This window comes from Cyprinus carpio, chromosome B4 (assembly GCF_018340385.1).
Source record: "Cyprinus carpio isolate SPL01 chromosome B4, ASM1834038v1, whole genome shotgun sequence".
In the NCBI taxonomy this organism is placed as follows: Eukaryota; Metazoa; Chordata; class Actinopteri; order Cypriniformes; family Cyprinidae; genus Cyprinus; species Cyprinus carpio.
The window spans coordinates 27,676,704-27,695,540 of NC_056600.1; the positions used below are offsets into that span (position 1 = coordinate 27,676,704).

An 18,837-nucleotide genomic window follows, 5' to 3' on the forward strand; every position below is an offset into this window, starting at 1 on the left:
ACTACCCCCCAGCCCCCTCCAGCTGAACTGAATTCGTCTGTTTTTTGGCTGTGAGGAACGGGGTGTTGTCATGTTACTGGGGTGAAACATGCCTGCACTCACAGCAGCCCTACTCTTTTTATTCATTATTTTCCCGCAGCCCATATTATTGTTTTCACAAGCACATTATAATAACAAATTATCAATTGATAATTAATCATTATTTTACGAAAATCATTGTTATTTGTGAACGTAGCGTTTGCGGAAGGCTTTAAGACCAAGCGGAGTCCTCCATCAGCTGCTCCCGCTTCACAGCGTGCGGGACTCGCGCTAACTGCACCCAGCTTCAAAGTCCGCAAGTTTTGATTTAACTAAATCAGTTTGAGCGAATACAACTTACTGATCATGAGCCCAACATTTAGCAAGACAGAAAAACATTCAGTCTACCTGAAGGAAGATGTATTTCTTTGTAAGTTAATGCTGTTAATTAAATAGAGAGTTAAATAGAGAGAGACAGAGAGAGAGAGAGAGAGAGAGAGAAAAAAAAAAAACCCGTGTTGGCTATTCCTAAACTTGGAGCTCATTATATTGAAGTACAAATCCAAACACCAGAAGCAAACTCTCAGTGTTCTTTCATTGAAAAAAATAATGAACAATTCCTGTATAAAATGGGACAGCAACCTTATACCAAACATTATAGCAAACATTTTTAAATCGTCCACAGCTGAGCAACGCGCGAGGCAGGTTGAGCGTGCGAAGTGAATGTGCTGCACAAAGTCATTTTCAGATGCAATGAAAATAAAAAAAAATAAAAAACCCTGGATAGCCTAGATTAGGCCCAGACTCTGTTCCTAAGTATATAATAATTATAATTACCCCACAGTAACAAATTTTAACCAATTAATCGCCTATTTTCGTTTGCTGCATGTTATTTTATTTATTTTTATTTATTTTTTTTAAAACAGGCTAAAAAATAAATTAAGTTTCTGAGAGGAAAAAAAAAAATATATAAGTAATGTATAATTTTATTACATTCAGAAATAATAACGGCTGGCCTAATAATGTTATAATGTGCCAACAAGATATTTTTAGTTCTCTTCACTTTACAACAAATCCTTTAAATTTAACAAATTTATCAGAACAGAACAATAATTACAAATATATAATTCTAATGGATAAATAAAATTGCAGTATATAATAATATAGGCTTAACTATAAACAAAAAAATAAATAAAAAAATGAACAATAAAGCGAACCATAAGGTAAGGCTAGGCTCTCATTCGGGAGAAATCCAAACGTTTCCACATTCGTGATGTTGCCTATTTCAAGCTTAACTATTATTAATTAGGAAACATAGGCTTTGTAGTTCACGCGTGTTTCAGTATCTACGGAAAAAAAATTAAAAATCATAACTAACAAAAATATGCCTAAGTGGACCGCTGCTCGCGCCGGATGGCACGGTGAACGGCTACTGTTTCCAATGAATGTGCGTGAGGCACCAGCGCGATCAAACAGCTGAAACAGAAAACACAAAATGTTTGGCCACACAGTAAAGGCATAATTCAAAAATGCAAAGTGTCAGCAGTTTGAAAAATCACGAATAATAACAGAATTAATAATAATTATTGCTAAATGCTGGATCGTTCTCATTTCGATCTGCAAATGGAACCTGAAGGATTTTTTTTAAACCAAGAATGAACCGAAATGAATATTTATCCGTATATATAGGCCTTATATTTAATGACTGTTTAATAACAATAGCAAGCATAAGATCCTTTGTGTAAAGGTCTTCTTTTAATTTTTGATGAGTAGACTGTAGCCTAAGACTATCCTACATTTTGAAATTAACTCACTGTACATTTTTTAATGGTTTTTAAAGATGGTACAATGTTATATCATAATGTTATTGTTGTTTTACCTCCTCCTTTTATCTCATTTTACAATTACATTCAGTTCGCAATCTGTCCCTTTGCGCCACCTGGCGGTAGTTTCACGAATGAATTTAACACGCGGCTGACTTGCATGATGTGTCCGGTGAGCGGGGCTGTGTCTCTGGTGTTTCCGGTGACTGTGATATGTTGTCCTAGCTTCCCGGGCTGTTTTCCAGAAAGTCGTCCTTGGGTGCTGAATCTTGTAGCTGTTTTGATACATCACAGTCTGTCTGTGAGGAGCTCTGTGGACAGGGCTCAGCTGGGATAGTGTCCATCAGCAGTGCTTGTTGTGGCTGCATGGTGTTATCAGTGTCCTTGTGGGATATGTCAACCACATGATGACTCGGACCTGGTGTGTGTGTGCTGAATGGATTTAAACACGACAACCCAATCAATGTTTAGATAGAACTAAAAACTCACCTTAACCAAACCAGCACAAAGTTTGTGTGGGTGGAGGCCATCCAGTTTAAACAGTTGTCTATGGCCCCAGAAAAGATTGAAGTTGTCAATGAAATTTACTCCTTTTATATTGCAAGATCTTTGTAGCCATGTGTTCAGCCAAAGCAACCGTGAAAACATATTTGTTCCCCTTGCTGGGAGTAGTCCACTGATGAACGATTGAACTTTGAGTCTTTGAAGTGTTTCAAAGAGTTCACTGAAGTCCTTCTTAAGGAGTTCTGACTGCTCTTTCCGAATATCATTCTTCCCCACATGGATGATGATTCGATTTGCAGTCTTGTGCTTCATCAGAATGTTCTGAAGTTCCTTGTTCACATCAGAGACCGTTGCTTGGGTAAGGCAGCATGTTGTTGTATTTCTGCTACTAATGTTTCTGATAATAGAGTCACCCACTATCAGAGTCCTGGGCTCGACTGCGCTCTGAGCTGAATGTCGTTGTCTGCTCGACCTCGAGCGCCTGTTAGTAGCGGTGTTAGCTGCTGGTTGATCCGATACATGTTTAATCACATTTGGGGATTCCTCACCCGCATTCATTAATGCTTCAAATCTGTTCTCAAGATGTATAGGGGGTGGTAGAATACCAGTATTCACAAGCCTTGTCATAGTCAAATCTGGGGTAGAGGATGCTGAGGCAGCAATACGAGAAACTCGTGACAATCTGATGTCTCGTGTTCCTTTGGGTCTTGCTCCTTGTTTGTGCTATCGAATAGTGTGGCGATCAGTTTTGGCTTGTTCCTCTACACTTGGTATAAACTGTTGAGATTCAGAAGATTCATGGGACTCACCGGCTGTATGCTGAGAGGGTCCATGACAATGGTCTACTGAGTGTTCCGCCTGTTTTGGAAGTCCAGCAAGTAACTTTGTTTCAAGAACCACAATCCTTTGTAGAAGTTTGCAGCAGTTCATGCAACAAGTAGATCCAACAGGAGGTAGTTTCTCTCTCTTCTGTTTGAATGTAGGCAGTTGTTTTCCCGTCTCCGTAATGTAAGCTGCTGGCAGTGGGAGACAAAGTCTTCTTTTTGTAGTATTATTCCAGTCCCAGAGAGTTTTTAGTGTTTGTGCCAAAAATCTGTTGTTTGAGCACTGTGCTGATCTGCTGAAGTAAAAATCTTAGAAAAATCTGAGAATAGTACAGAAATAACAAGCAAAACGCAGAGCAGTAAGCTAGAACGTCCGAGCGGTAGCGAAGCCGGAAGCTATCCGAAGCGTTCCCAAATCAGCTGAACCAACTGGGGGTGGAGTCTCCATTCCCCGGGGCGAGACTGATGACATGAAAGCTCGTCAGCTGCACGATTGAGCCTGCCCGGAATGTGAATGGCATGAAGTGACCTCAGATGCTTCTGACTCCACAAGAGGAGATGGCGAGCGAGTTGCGACATGCGGCGGGAGCGTAGCCCGCCCTGACAGTTGATGTACACTACGGTCGCAGTGTTGTCCGTTCAGACCAGAACGTGCTTGTCCTTTAGCAGGGCCTGCTCTTGCCCTCGAATTGACTCAGGCAATTCAGCAGTGACTGCACATGCTCATTCGTAAGCTGCGTGAACATGGCGACTGAATCTATTTCCATACCGAGAAAAGAGATCCTCTGCACAGGGGAGAGTTTGCTCTTTTCCCAGTTGACCCGAAGACCCAGACGGACGAGGTGTCTGAGCACCAGATCTCCAATCCAATCCAATGGACAAATGCATTAAAAAATGCGCTTGGGCGTTAGCATCTTAAACGGAAGTCTGTGAAGAGCTCGGTTCAAGGCACGCAAGTCCAGGATTGTCCGTAACCCACCTGTTTTTTTGGGTACTATGAAGTAGGGGCTTTAAAAGCCGGACTTCATGTCGGCTGGAGGGACCGGCTCTATCGCACACTTTGACAGCAGGGTCGCAAACTCCGCATGCATGACAGGAGCATCCTTGCCCACCATCGTCGCGCAACACCCCGAAAACTGGGGGGACGCTGGGCAAACTGAATTGCGTAGCCGAGCCTGATCGTTCAGATGAGCCAGAAGGATGGCCTTGGGAGCTCTAGCCAGCCTCCCAGAAACTGATCCAGCGGGGTCAAGGGAACTACAGGTGTACCCACATTGGAGCAGCGAGGTGGAACAGACAGCCCCAGCATGGGAGGCATAGCATCCCTTAGTGGGGGCGGAGTGTGAGCACTCGTCTGATTACAAGTGGCAAAGAGGGCATGAGAAGGCAATGCGTTCTCGAGCCGGCTCTGCATGGAAACTGGCAAGGGAAGAGGGGAACGAGAGCGGCGAGGAAGCACGTCGCCAACTGTTGTCTGCAGCCTCTTGGGACCCGCAGATAGAGGAAACAGTTCTTTTAATGAAGGTTTGGCGGAACAAAAACAAAACGCGAACAAAGGATTCTCCCCCGGCCCTCCTCCGGGGGAAGAAGTGGTCCTGCTACCATCTCCTGATGAGCTGACATCCCCAACTCTGGGACGCCCATCTCAGGAACGCCTCTTGGTCTGATGCTTGGCAGGTTTAGGGGCAGAGACGGGCTGCGCTGCCCTTCTGCGGCCATCTCCTTGCTGCAGCTGGGGTGAAGGCTCCTGCTGTGGCCGAGCAGGAGTGAAGGAGACCACAGGGGGGTGCCCTCGACGACGAGTAGGCTGAGGTGGCTGCACCAGCGGCAGTGTGGAAGCAGCAGCGGGCCGCCGGGGCAGGATGTGTTTGATGGCCTCAGACTGCTTCTGGGCAGCAGAGAACTGCTGGGCAAAATTCTCCACCGCGTCGCCGAAGAGGCCAGCCTGGGAGACCGGGGAGTTCAGGAGCTGAGTCCAATCAGACTCCCTCATGTCTGCCAGGTTTAGCCATAGGTGGCGCTCCTGGACCACCAAGGTGGACATCACCTGACCCAAGGAGTGTGCAGTAACCTTCGTCGCCTGGAGAGCGAGGTCAGTAGCAGTGCGCGCCTCTTGCAAAACCCCTGTGTCAGCACTGCCCCCGTGCAGCTCTATGAGCACCTTGGCCTGGAAGAACTGAAGGGTGGCTCTGTAAGCCTTGGCCACAAGCGTGGATGAGAACTTACAGGCCTTGGAGGGAAGCTTGGGACCACCACGCCATGCAGAGATGCTCTGAGGACACAGTTGCATCGCAACAGAGCGCTCCACTGGGGGAATCCCAGCATACCCCTTGGCCGCTCCGCCATTGAGGGCAGTGAAGGCAGAGGAAGCACCAGAACGGTTTCGGGCAGTTAAAGGTGTCTTCAATGAACTGGTCACTTCCTGGTGCACTTCCGGGAAGAAAGGAACCAGCGGGGTGTGCTGGCGATCAGCATGAGCAGCCCCCAGGAACCAATCATCCAGCCTCGAGCGCCCGGGACAGGGTGGAGGATTCCACTCTAGCCCGATGCTCTCAGCTGCCCAGGAAAGCACGGCCGTCAACTCGGGATCAGACTCGGGCAACGCAAATTGGTCCTCCAGCTGTTCCTTATATGTACATTTAACTTTTCCGGCCTCTTATTGCTACCTGTCCCAACTTTTTTGGAATGTGTAGCTCTCATGAAATCCAAAATGAGCCAATATTTGGCATGACATTTCAAAATGTCTCACTTTCAACATTTGATATGTTATCTATATTCTATTGTGAATAAAATATAATTTTATGAGATTTGTAAATTATTCAATTGCTTTTTTACTCAAAATTTGTACAGTGTCCCAACTTTTTTGGAATCGGGTTTGTGTATATATATATATATATATATATATATATATATATATATATATATATATATAAATAAACTAGTATATACAGTAGGTGGACATCCAAAACGTTACTTCTAACCGCCGCTCGTACCGCCGCCGCGGCATCTGCAAAGTGCATTTGCAGCTTTTGACCGCTGAGTGGCGCTTTAATCACAAGTTTTCAAACAAGCGCATCAAAGCACATTTTCGCAAATAGACGACAGTTTTGCCTCTCTGATGTGTAACATTTGACGGCTGCAGTCAGGGAAAATGAAAGAAAAACACTATAGTTTAAAATATTTAATGTTCACAGATGAAAGTTTGGTAATTATGAAGTTATGTGCATTTCTTAGAGAAAATATAAGCACAGGCTCAGGCACAGGCTTGACATTTATCCTGCTTGAATTCGTTCTAAGTTACACAGTATTACACCATATTTTAGATTTGACACCTTTAATAGGTGTACAGTATTATTTATATAATATGAATTATGTGTTATATTATTCAAAAGAAATTGTGGTTTACTTTGCATCAGAGCATTAAAAGTGGTAGCCTATTTTAGTGAGCTATGCTACATGGATTTATATGCAAAATGTCAATATTCTCATATATTAGGCCTATATTTTAATTTATATTTTGAAATTCCTTTAATAAAACAACATTCATTTTTGTTATTCGTTACCTGTCCTTTATTTTGACAGACAACTTTTTGGGAAAATATATTTGTCTGTAAGAAATTGTTGCGTGTTTTATAAATTATTTTCTTTATTTTAGTAAAACGTGAGGCACTGTATAATTTCGTTCCCATTATTTAGGCCTAAGTTAAAACAAGAAACGAATAAATTAAACCTGCACGATTTAGCTAAATCATTGAAATTCTAAAGAATGGACGGATTAATAAAACGTCCTCACGATTAAACTCAAGTTCTCTCATTATAATCACCAAACTGCAAATGATGTAAAAAAAAAAGAGCTTCATTAATAGACAACTTCAGTGATTTTAAAAGGGAGCCGCCGTTACTTGCTTACATAGAATTTAAGTAAAAAAAAAAAAATAAATTCCAGCCGCATTTAAATGCAGATGTGTAAAATGTCTGCGTGCAAGATTTGAGCGGCGCGAGTGATGCTGAGTGCATGCGCAGCATTTATTCTTATTTGTTTTATCTTCACTACAAATCTTGTTTGGTTTTATTTTGGATAATTGCATGTAAAAAATAATTTACGTTGTAATGCATATGCAAAATGTGAATAACTATTCATATTTAAGTGCTTGTGCGAAAATTATTAATGCGCATGCAGGACAGGGAGGCGCCCTCTAGATCACTTTGAATTTTTTTCCTGATAATGAATTAACTTAAAATTGTGGTGTCTCACATACATGAGAAATATATCTACAGAAAGCTTGAAATGTCTTCTAAACGAATCAATTCAGAACGAAAGCATTATGTAATCTGTGAAGGTTGTATTTATCTTTAAAGGCGCGTTCATGTGGAGAGAGGCAGCACTGTGAATTTCATCTTGCAGCCGACAAGAAAACATTTGTTTATTAATAAATAATTAAAATGTCTCCTTTTTTTACAATAATTGGGCTACTTCTGCCTGTGCTTTGGGGCAAACTTAATGCATGTGCTTGAGCGCGAATATATTAAGGCTCATTATGGATTATATATGTAAATGTAATATAAGCCTGCGATTAGTTGAATAATGACAAATGAAGGACTAGTAACTAGAAAAATCTTACATGGGAGGCAGACCTATTAAATAGCCTCTAGACATCTCTGTTAAAGTTTTTAAAGCATTTTATACGCGTTTGCATAAATTCTTCTTTCAGAACGGTCTGTAATGGAGAGATGCCTTAGAACTGATTTTTCCTCTGAAACACAAAAACGAAAATTGAAATAAAATTGATATTTTTTTTTGAGAATGGCCAACCCTTCTCTGCATATATTGTTGCTTCTGGTTTGTGCATTGTAAATAGGCTAAAAAAAAAAAAAAAAAAAAAAAAAATTAATTATTTATTATTAATAATATTGTCTCCAAAAAGTTTTTTTGTCATGTCTGTAACGCATGTGTATTCCCAAATCTAAAAAAGCCTATAAAACATCATAGACGGATCATACTGATGTCTGGACTGGTCTGGATGTCGTTTGCGAATTAATTAATTTATTTTATTGAGTTAAGGCAACTTCCTCTGAAGTTATAATAACTAATAAACTATATTGCTATACATTAGTCAACATTTGAAGTGGATCAAAACCTTTCTTCAAAGTTGCCCTAAAACCAAAATGACGAGTCCTATCTAAACCTGTTCTGCAAGTTTGATATCCTCATAAGACACTGTCCATATGAAAGACCAAGAGATTCACACCTTTATCTCGACCCCCACAAGCTAAACATAACTACCCCAACCCCCTCCAGCTGAACTGAATTCGGTCTGTTTTTTGGCTGTGAGGAACGCTGTGTTCTCATGTTACTGTGTTTGAACATGCCTGGACTCACAGCAGCCTTACTCTTTTTATTCATTATTTTCCCGCAGCCCATATTATTGTTTTCACAAGACCATAATAATAACAAATTATCAATTGATAATTAATCATTATTTTACGAAAATCATTGTTATTTGTGAACGTAGCGTTTGCGGAAGGCTTTAAGACCAAGCGGAGTCCTCCATCAGCTGCTCCCGCTTCACAGCGCGCGTGACTCGCGCTAACTGACCCAGCTTCAAAGTCCGCAAGTTTTGATTTAACTAAATCAATTTGAGCGAATACAACTTACTGATCATGAGCCCAACATTTAGCAAGACAGAAAAACATTCAGTCTACCTGAAGGAAGATGTATTTCATTGTAAGTTAATGCTGTTAATTAAATAGAGAGTTAAAGAGAGAGAAAGAGAGAGAGAGAGAGAGAGAGAGAGAGAGAGAAAGAAAAATAAAAAATAAAAACCGTGTTGGCTATTCCTAAACTTGGAGCTCATTATTGAAGTACAAATCCAAACACCAGAAGCAAACTCTCAGTGTTCTTTCATTGAAAAGTATGCATTTTGTTTATTCACAGGCTATATGGTTGAAATAATATTTTAGTTCAAAACTTTAAGTGCCATTGTTTAAAAAAAATGCTTTATTGGCTAACGCAGCGGTTCTCAGCCCGGCCCGCGGGCCGCATGCGGCCCGTCACGAATTCAAATGCGGCCCACCATGCTGAACACAATTAAAAAAAATAACTTTGTTTTACAATTCATTTTAGTTTTTACATTCATTTAAAAATGTACTAAAAAAATATAAGCTATAGCCTAATGTTTATATGTAAAATTATTTTGTTTTTCATATAGCCTATTATTTTCAGACATGAGCAGACCTACATTCCGCATTTTATGAACACATACAAGCGCGCACTTTGGCAGAATTCAATTCAAATAGTCATCAACAGCCATTAGTTCGGTAAAATTGAGCATCAGAACTGACAAATTTGTTTTTAAGGGAGTAAAAAGAAGTGTGGAAATGGCCAGCAAATGAACACATACAAACAAGAATAGTCACAGTATCAGCAGTGAAGGAGAGTGCTGGATTTTCGCTTTGCGCCGTAACTCACTTGAAGAAGTTCAGGCAAATAGAAACACCCATACTACGCAGCAATCATCCTTAATTGCAGAAATGTGGCAAAACATCTCTGGAGAGAACCTCATATTATTAAATTCGAAAGTGCTTTCCATATTTGGATCAACATAGGCTACATTTGTGAACGCACATGTCGCGAGTCAAGTCATGCTTCCGTGCGCGTCTTACAGACTGCAACTTCCAATCGCAACTTCATTATGCTGTTACTCCTTTCTAGCCGAATTTCACAAAGTTGTTCAGCTCCCGACAGCATCAGGTGTTTTATTTATGGAGAGTAGAATTATTAATTTATTTCAATGAATGTAATCGATTAAATATCATAATATTTAGGCTATAATATTATAAATCAGTTTGGTTTGTATTGATAACGTAATATGTAAATGATATGCGTGCGGCCGCGAGACTTGCACTTGCACCATAGTGAGTTGCCGTTGGAAAAAAAGGTTGAGAACCACTGGGCTAACGTTTCATAGCCCTTCAGTTGTTATGCTTTAAAATCCCATAACATTTGTAATTTCACAGTATATTCACCTCCTAAATCACTAACCTTTAAAGTCACAATTCTATAATGGTCAAATTTACTCAGGCCGATGGCACTTTTAATTACATTACGTTTTTTTTTTTTTTTTTTTTAGAATAATTGTAGCTTACATAAATAGGTGAAGCAAAACAAATATGAATAATATTTGGATCGTCCCTTATTTTTTCCCTTATTTTCTTAAAGAATAAACACTTATTTTCTACAAGAATAAACATGATAACATATTATTAATTCATAGAAATAATTTAAGCAATTAAAACCTGATAACATATTATTAATTCATAGAAATAATTTAAGCATTTAAAACCTTTTTTTTTTTTAAAAAAAAACTTGAACTTCAATACTATTAAACTGACTTTAAAATCTCAAGGAGTTTATAAGTTAAAAAGGGTAAAATGTCACAGTGCATGTTAAATAGCCTAAATTAACTTGTGTTAACAATATAATTAGAACTAACAATATAATTCGATTTTTTTTTTTTAAATGAACAATTCCTGTATAAAATGGGACAGCAACCTTTATATCAAACATTTTTAAATCGTCCACAGCTGAGCAACGCGCGAGGCAGGTTGAGCGTGCAAAGTGAATGTGCTGCACAAAGTCATTTTCAGATGCTCTGTTCCTAAGTATATAATAATTATAATTACCCCACAGTAACAAATTTTAACCGATTAATCACCTATTTTCGTTTGCTGCATGTTATTTTATTTATTTATTTATTTATTTTTTAAAACAGGCTAAAAAATAAATTAAGTTTGTGAGAGGAAAAAATATATAAGTATATATATAAGAATATATAAGTCATGTATAAGTTCCATTTTATTACATTCAGAAATAATAACGGCTGGCCTAATAATGTTATAATGTGCCAACAGGATATTTTTAGTTCTCTTCACTTAACAACAAATCCTTTAAATTTAACAAATTTATCAGAACAGAACAATAATTACAAATATATAATTCTAATGGATAAATAAAATTGCAGTATATAATAATAGGCTTAGCTATAAACAAACAAAAAAAAATAATAAATGAATAATAATATAAAGCGAACCATAAGGTAAGGTTGGGCTCTCATTCGGGAGAAATCCAAACGTTTCCATGTTCGTGATGTTGCCTATTTCAAGTTTAACTATTATTCATTAGGAAAAATAGGCTTTGTAGTTCACGCGTGTTTCAGTATGACGGGGAAAAAATTAAAAATCATAATTAACAAAAATATGCCAAAGTGGACCGCTGCTCGCGCCGAATGGGCACGGTGAACGGCTACTGTTTCCAATGAATGTGCGCGAGGCACCAGCGCGATCAAACAGCTGAAACAGAAAATACAAAATTTTTGGTCACACAGTAAAGGCATAATTCAAAAATGCAAAGTGTTAGCAGTTTGAAAAATCAAGAATAATAACAGAATGAATCATAATTATTGCTAAATGCTGGGACCGTTCTCATTTCGATCTGCAAATGGAACCTGAAGGATTTTTTTTTTTTATAACAAAGAATGAACCGAAATGAAAACATTTAGCTTTTTATCCGTATATATAGGCCTTATATTTAATGACTGTTTAATAACAATAGCAAGCATAAGATCCTTTGTGTAAAGGTCTTCTTTTAATTTTTGATGAGTAGACTGTAGCCTAAGACTATCCTACATTTTGAAATTAACTCACTGTACATTTTTTAGTGGTTTTTTAAAGATGGTACAATGTTATATCATAATGTTATTGTTGTTTTACCTCCTCCTTTTATCTCGTTTTACAATTACATTCAGTTCGCAATCCGTCCCTTTGCGCCACCTGGTGGTAGTTTCGCGAAGGATTTTAACACTTGACTGACTTGAAGTTAACGCCACGACACTTCTACGGCCTTACTCGCATCCTTAATAAACATTTACATTCACAACAATCAATAAAAACATAACTACAACAGTAACTATGCTAGCCTTCACACCAATAAACTATATCACTGTTCGTTCTAAGAATGTGCTGCAGGTTTATCATGTGTCGCTTTAAATGCTCGAGCTCTTTAAAGTGGAATAGATTCTGATTGAATGTCAGTGCTTTTATCATTCATCAGCTGTAAAAAAAAGAAATAATAATAATAAATCGCTCTGTGATTTCATTCCATTCAATATAATTTATCTGTCCAGTTAATGTTAGTTGTGCTGTGGAATCTGCTATTCTTTTATATTTAGAATAATTTTTTTGAACTATATCATTATAGTTACCATACTTGGTGTGACCGTGCCTTAAGCAAGGAAAAGAGAAAGGTATCGAGGATTGCAATTGTCAGAATAAAAACTTGCCAATATTTCTGGAGAGATTCCCCTCACTACAGTATGTCATGAGTTCAAGAGAGATCACTCCAAATACTCATCCTGATAATGCCATTTATGTTGCCAAATATAAGTATTATGTTTAGAATAGAATTGAAAGTATTAATAAATATGGCTGCAAGCGGCAAATTTTGGGGCAGAGCAAGTCAGAAACAAAGTGACAAGCTAAGCAGCATCAGAATTCAGAACAGTAAAATAAAATGTTTATTATTTTTATTTATTATTAACATCTGCTTCTGCAGTCATTTACTCAGGAATATTATTAAAACTAATTTAATGACAAACTAATACTAAAAACATTTTAGTTGTGGGAGCAATGGTACTATTATCTCTATTTTTGGCAATCCCTCATTCAGAGTAACAAACCATGGTCATCCAGCATTCAGCGTAACATATATATTAATGTAAAAATGACAATATACTTATATATATAAACAATATACTTATTCTGACCTGTACTTATTAAAGTACTAAAAAGAATATGTGATCATACTAATTTTTATTATATTTTAAATGACATTCACTTCCCTACAAAAACTTCTTGCTGACAAATGGGTAAAACCTAGTGGTTTGAAGAACATTAGCAAAGTATAAAGATTTAAAAATGAAAGTTAATTGGTATTTGAGGCATGCACTATGATGCTTAAATATAGTCTTTTATAATCTCATCAAATGATTCATGTTTAAAATATGCCTAATTTTGGTTCAGAATATTGTTACACTGAATGACATTTTAGTGGGTGTCTTTGTAAATTATACTAAAAAATGCATGATAGTCATTATTTTTTGTTCAGCAAAGTATAAAGTTAAAGAGGACACATACTAATGTATGGGGAAAAAAATACATTTAAAGCTGTATTACAATTTTATGTTTTTAGTGCTTGAAACATTTCATCTAACACAATGTTTTAAAGTTATTGCTAATTTATTAATTGGTTTTGTGTTTTTTTTTTCTGCCTATAGATGAATGCTTCACTGGGAATGAACATTTTCAGTACGATAACTGCAGGCATTGCCATTATTTTACTTTCACTAGATTTTTCTATATGGCGATACTATTACTGCAGTGATTCTTCTTGTTATTTATCAGTGGCAATGTATAAGGTATGTCATCAACTTTTATATTCACATTTAACATCAAATTGTGTCAAAATTGATTTTTTTTTTATATATATATTTACTGTAAGATCACTGTGTGGTCAGTACACAAGCCTTAATCTGCACTCTTCTGTTCACTGTTTTTATCTGGCATTTCAGAAGTAGTTTATAGATCATTTATAATACAAGAAGTCATTGACATTATATGTTAATTGTAAACTCAGTCCAGTTTGACCTATCAGGGCCAGATTTACTAACAGCTTGTGCCAGTGCAAACCCTCATTTGGCATTAAAAACTTCTGTCAGCATTTACTAAAGGGCAGTTATTTCAGGGCTAATGTTACTGCATGCATGCATTTGTAAGAGTTTCCCTTTCAGGCACAAAATTATTTAAATGATGGTAGATTCTGAACTGCTGATCTTTGATTGTACAAGTGTGAGTAGAAATGATCATGGATTATTTGTTAATGTTGATTTTTCTCTCAGACTCTCTTCTGGGGAATCAGAGGTGTATTAATGTTATTCGCCGTGCTTGAGTTTATAGTCTCCATCTGTCTGTCAGCATTTGCCTGTAAAGCCAGTGCCTACAGTTCTCCTTCTCTGGTGAGTAATGAGCCAAATCAGGACTTTACAAACTTTTTGTGTTTGTGTGTGCGTGTTAACTGAACTGATATGTATATAAAATGGATATAATTACTTTTAAGGCTGTTGACAGTTGGGTTCACGCTTTACAAGAACCAACAAACACTATGTTACAATACAAATATTTAATTCTTAAGTTCTTTAATCTCAAATGTTCAAACCCTCAAGTTCTTAACTTGTAAAATTATTGAGTTTTATTCTCCTGTCCACAGAAATGTTTGAAATAAATATAAATGAAGTGAACTCAGCACAAAACAAAATTTTAGCCATTAGAGTGTGCACAGATCTGCAGTTTGAATTTTAATCGTATAGTCAAAGTTGAACCAATGTCATGAAAAGTATGTGTATATGTGTAATCTGGAGCAGTGATTAGCGGCCGTGGCTGGAGAGTACACGTCTATGTCATCAGTTTTCTGAGCTTTTCTCAGTATTATTCATGAGAATGAACTCTTATGATACAATCACTGTGCTATGATATGAATGAGGTCGTCTTACAGCGTAGAATTTAAATCTCATGAAAGAGCTTCCACGCTGTCAGTTCAGCTCTGTAAACATGACCATAACAATATTTAATATATATAAAGAAAACATTAAAAATGAAGGCGACAGGTTAAGTAAAATATAATGAATGTAATACAATGCTTCTCTCTAGAGATATTTTTTCTAGCTGACTATCAAGTTTATGTACAATGAATGTCTTTCCTGAGGTAAATGTGACTTTACGTGACATTGTTCACATGTTTTACTGACGTCTTTTCTGTGGCTAAAAAAAGAAAACATTTATAAAATATAAATTTGCATAAAATTAAAACAAATACAAAACTTATAATTAAAATCTAAAAAAAACAAAAAATCCACAAAACTAACTCAGATTATCTAAAAACAGGATTTAAACAAAGTGAATGGACTTAAAGATGTGAAATATTTATGTGCGTCCAGCTGGTGCAACCACATCTCTTGAGTGCCCCCTAAAAATATCATTACAAGCGACTGTTTGTATTGTAAATAATACAATGGACAAATACTTAAAATAATTGTGTAAGTAGTAAAACAATATAAACGCAAAAAAGCATTTTAATTTCAGAAATATTTTGAGTCCCCCCTCCCTTGCCTCACAGTGGTTTGGTCCACGAGTCCGATATGAGAGAGCAAAGTTTCTCAGTAGTTATGTGTAAGTAACTTAGGCTGTCAAGGCTGTTTTGTTCTGTCTCTTTAATACAGATGATGCTGGATCATAATAAATTAGTCATGACAAAAATATGATATCTGATGTATTTTTCTATGAGCATATAAGGTTACCAGTTAATACCGTAGCTTGTCACTCACTACAACTAACACGTGTGTGAACTGATATTAGGCTAATATTGACCTACTGATGTGTTGGGTATTGCTTAATATAATGTTAAGTGGCAGATCAGTGGGCTTGCTCTGGTTGAATATCCTCGGTCCCAGACGAAACCTAAAATACTATGTGGAGGACACAAAATAATTCAGTAATTATAATATGACTGCATGGTGAACCTATGAGCCAAACTCATATTTAAATACGGTCTCCATGCTATCTGCACATATCTATCCTTACAAGTAATAATTTTGGCTGTATTATTTGTGTCCCCTTCAAATATTGAGTAAAATACATTTAAAAATACTTATTATTATGTAAAATGTATTCTAGTTAATCCAAGCATATTTTATAATATATAATCCTATTTATTATTTGATTATTTAAATCTCCTGTTGAAAAAGACGCGCTATAGTTATATATAATTATACACAATATAGTTATATAGGCTATATATCTGTTCATAATACACATTTTAAAACTGTATTGCAAACCTGCTGCTGTCATAATAAAGACCCATTTTGAATGTTTAAGTGCTTTTCTTCTCTTTCTGCTCCCAGTTGCTGTGAGCAGTTATGAAGTATTGTTCTTTTAAATACTTTCCATCATTTCAGAAATAAATATGTATGCAAATTACACCAAAGTACAACAGTTAACGTACCTTATGGTGTTCAGGAGTGCTCAAAAAGGGTTTAAGCACTGAATTTTGAATCGATTTCTTCTTGTAAACTAGAGATGTGGATTCAGACGGCAATTAAATTACCACACGATCTTGGTGTTTGTCAAAAAACAGTAGCCTAGGTAATTCGGCCGGGGATTTTTACAGTGGTGAGAGAAAAACACTGACATCCTGGATTCGGATGGCAATTAGATCAATAAATGGTGAAAATCACTTAGGTCCCCCTGAGAATAAATTACCGCCTGAAAAGGGCTTTGGATGTGACATTTCATCTTGTGTGTAATAAGCGATGTACGAAGAACAGGACCCAGGTCATCTGCTCCACCGTGGACCTCCCTGGATTTAGTTTGTTGTCCTCCTCCCGGTTGTCCATCTGTCTACCTCCAGGAGGGGTACTGTCACACTCCTTCACAGTTTGGGCTCTGTTTGCGTTCCTGCACTAGTTAGTTCGGTTTCATGTTTACTGATTTGATTTCATCATTATGTTTAGGTGTGTGTGTCTCATTATCTCCTGGACTTTGGTTCAGTTATTTGTGTTTGATTGTCCAGACTCATCAGGATTAGTTCTACCTGTGTGTCGGATTAAAGTCTTTTGGAACATTTATCTTCTTCCTCCTGCATTTGTATTCAGCTACTGAAACTGTAATACTGAAACTGTCTGCTGGTGTTATTGCATTAATGGCATCTCACAGTAAGAAGGAATTAAACACTACATGTGTGTTTTGTTTTTTTTTAACCATAGGTGCAGTTTGTGCAGTCCTCTGATTTCATACGTTTCCATGATCTTAACAGCTCAGAGGTAAGAAAGGCTTGATCCCCAGTTTAGCTGGACTTTGAGTAAAATGGTAGTCAAAAGAATTTATATATATATATATAAATATATATATATACATATATATAAATGTGTTGTTGTTTTTTTTCAGATACCTGTGGCAAGCAGCTCTTCCATTCATCACCAGCCTGCAGACACTCCTCCACAATACAGTGAATCCAAATAAATATGAATAAGTGGGCTGTTAAAACAAAAAATATGTGGGAATGTATTAGAAAATATAATGCGATATATTAAATAATATATTTTTATATATTGTTATTGTTATCTTATATTTTTCTGCATACTGCAATATATACTGCACCACAATTTTACATGTAATAACTTTATTAAAACACTCAATTTCGATTTCAAAAGTTATTGCTTAGGTTCACATATAGCTGAACACAAACTTTTCTCCCACTTTATTGTTTGTATAGTTACACATTTCATATATGAAAATATTTGTGACGTATAAAAGAAAACTGTACTGAAAAGATAAATAAAAGTTTTGGACTTTTAGACGATCAGATGTCTGGTTAAATTCATGGCAACATTATGTGTGCGCACATACAGTACACAGAGTACCATATTATCACATATATATCTAGATATTGCAAAGAATGTTATTGAGAACATACATTACAATGTATTAAGTAATCAACAATATATTATTCAGTGTATTTTCAATATACATTAAACAATTTAATATACTGATTGTTAATATATAAGACAATATATTTTCTTTGCGTAAGGGTTGTGGTCCTGCCACTGTGTGTGTGATGCTTTTGTGTGATACATTTGGTTTCCCAACATCCATTATCTCTAATTGTTTTTTTTTTCTATTAAAAAAAGAACATGACAGCTAAGAAAGAAACCACTTAATCAGGTAATAATTGCCGTATTTTGTATGTCACATACAGTATGGGTATTTCTTCAAGCATGTATTTTGTAGTATGCAGTGAAATACATTTTAACAAAGGGACTCAAAATCACATTAAACAGAAACAAAACAAGGTAAAATGCAAACTAAAAGGGCACATGTGACAATAGCGCAGGCTTTCAGATGAATAACAAAATATAAACACGACAGTTTTACACATCGCTAAAGAAATGCAGCATTTATAAGAAATGCTCCAAAAATTTTTACAAGCAGTATGATTTGCCTGGAAAACCCTACTGCTGATACACTTTAAGAAACTCTTAAGTAAGTGCATTTTATCAGATTGAGCATTAGATGAGAAAAAAAAATCCTGCATAACCACTGATAATGGTGCTAATGTTGTGGCTGCAGTGGGCAAACTGGCCTGGCCGTGGTTAAATTGCTTTGGCCATAATCTCACAAAGGCCATAGCAAGTAAAAAGGATCACACAGCACATGTCCTAGGACTGTGGTAAGCACATTCAGTATGAGCTGGATAAAGAGAAGAGACATGAAAAACACAGAGGCCAACATTCCTAACTTAGTTCTAGTGAGTGAATTATTTTACTAAAATATTTTTTTTATTATGCATATACGTATGGTCAATTTAGTCTGAAGCTTTCCGACTCGGTGTCAATAAAAAATCTGTTTCCTATGTTATTATGATTTGATCTGAACAGAAACAGCATATCGGCATGACGCAACTGAGATATTCTCCAAAATGGCACCAGGGTGATGCGGAGGAGACAAATTGTTGAATAAAGTCATTTTTTATTTTTTTGCGCACAAAAAGTATTTTCGTAGCT

The 18,837-nt window shown here is 36.8% G+C and overlaps 1 protein-coding gene across 1 annotated transcript in view; it reads left to right on the forward strand.

The window, feature by feature from the left end:
• LOC109089715 (membrane-spanning 4-domains subfamily A member 4A-like) overlaps nt 1-17,636 on the forward strand; it is a 37,477-nt gene extending 19,841 nt beyond the window's left edge. Inside the window, exons 5-8 of the mRNA XM_042722883.1 lie at nt 13,501-13,641; nt 14,122-14,238; nt 17,041-17,097; nt 17,222-17,636. Of these exons, the coding sequence (XP_042578817.1) occupies nt 13,501-13,641; nt 14,122-14,238; nt 17,041-17,097; nt 17,222-17,296 (390 nt within the window). The 3' untranslated portion in view covers nt 17,297-17,636. The remainder of the gene's footprint in view (nt 1-13,500; nt 13,642-14,121; nt 14,239-17,040; nt 17,098-17,221) is intronic.
• The last annotated feature ends 1,201 nt before the right edge of the window (nt 17,637-18,837 follow it).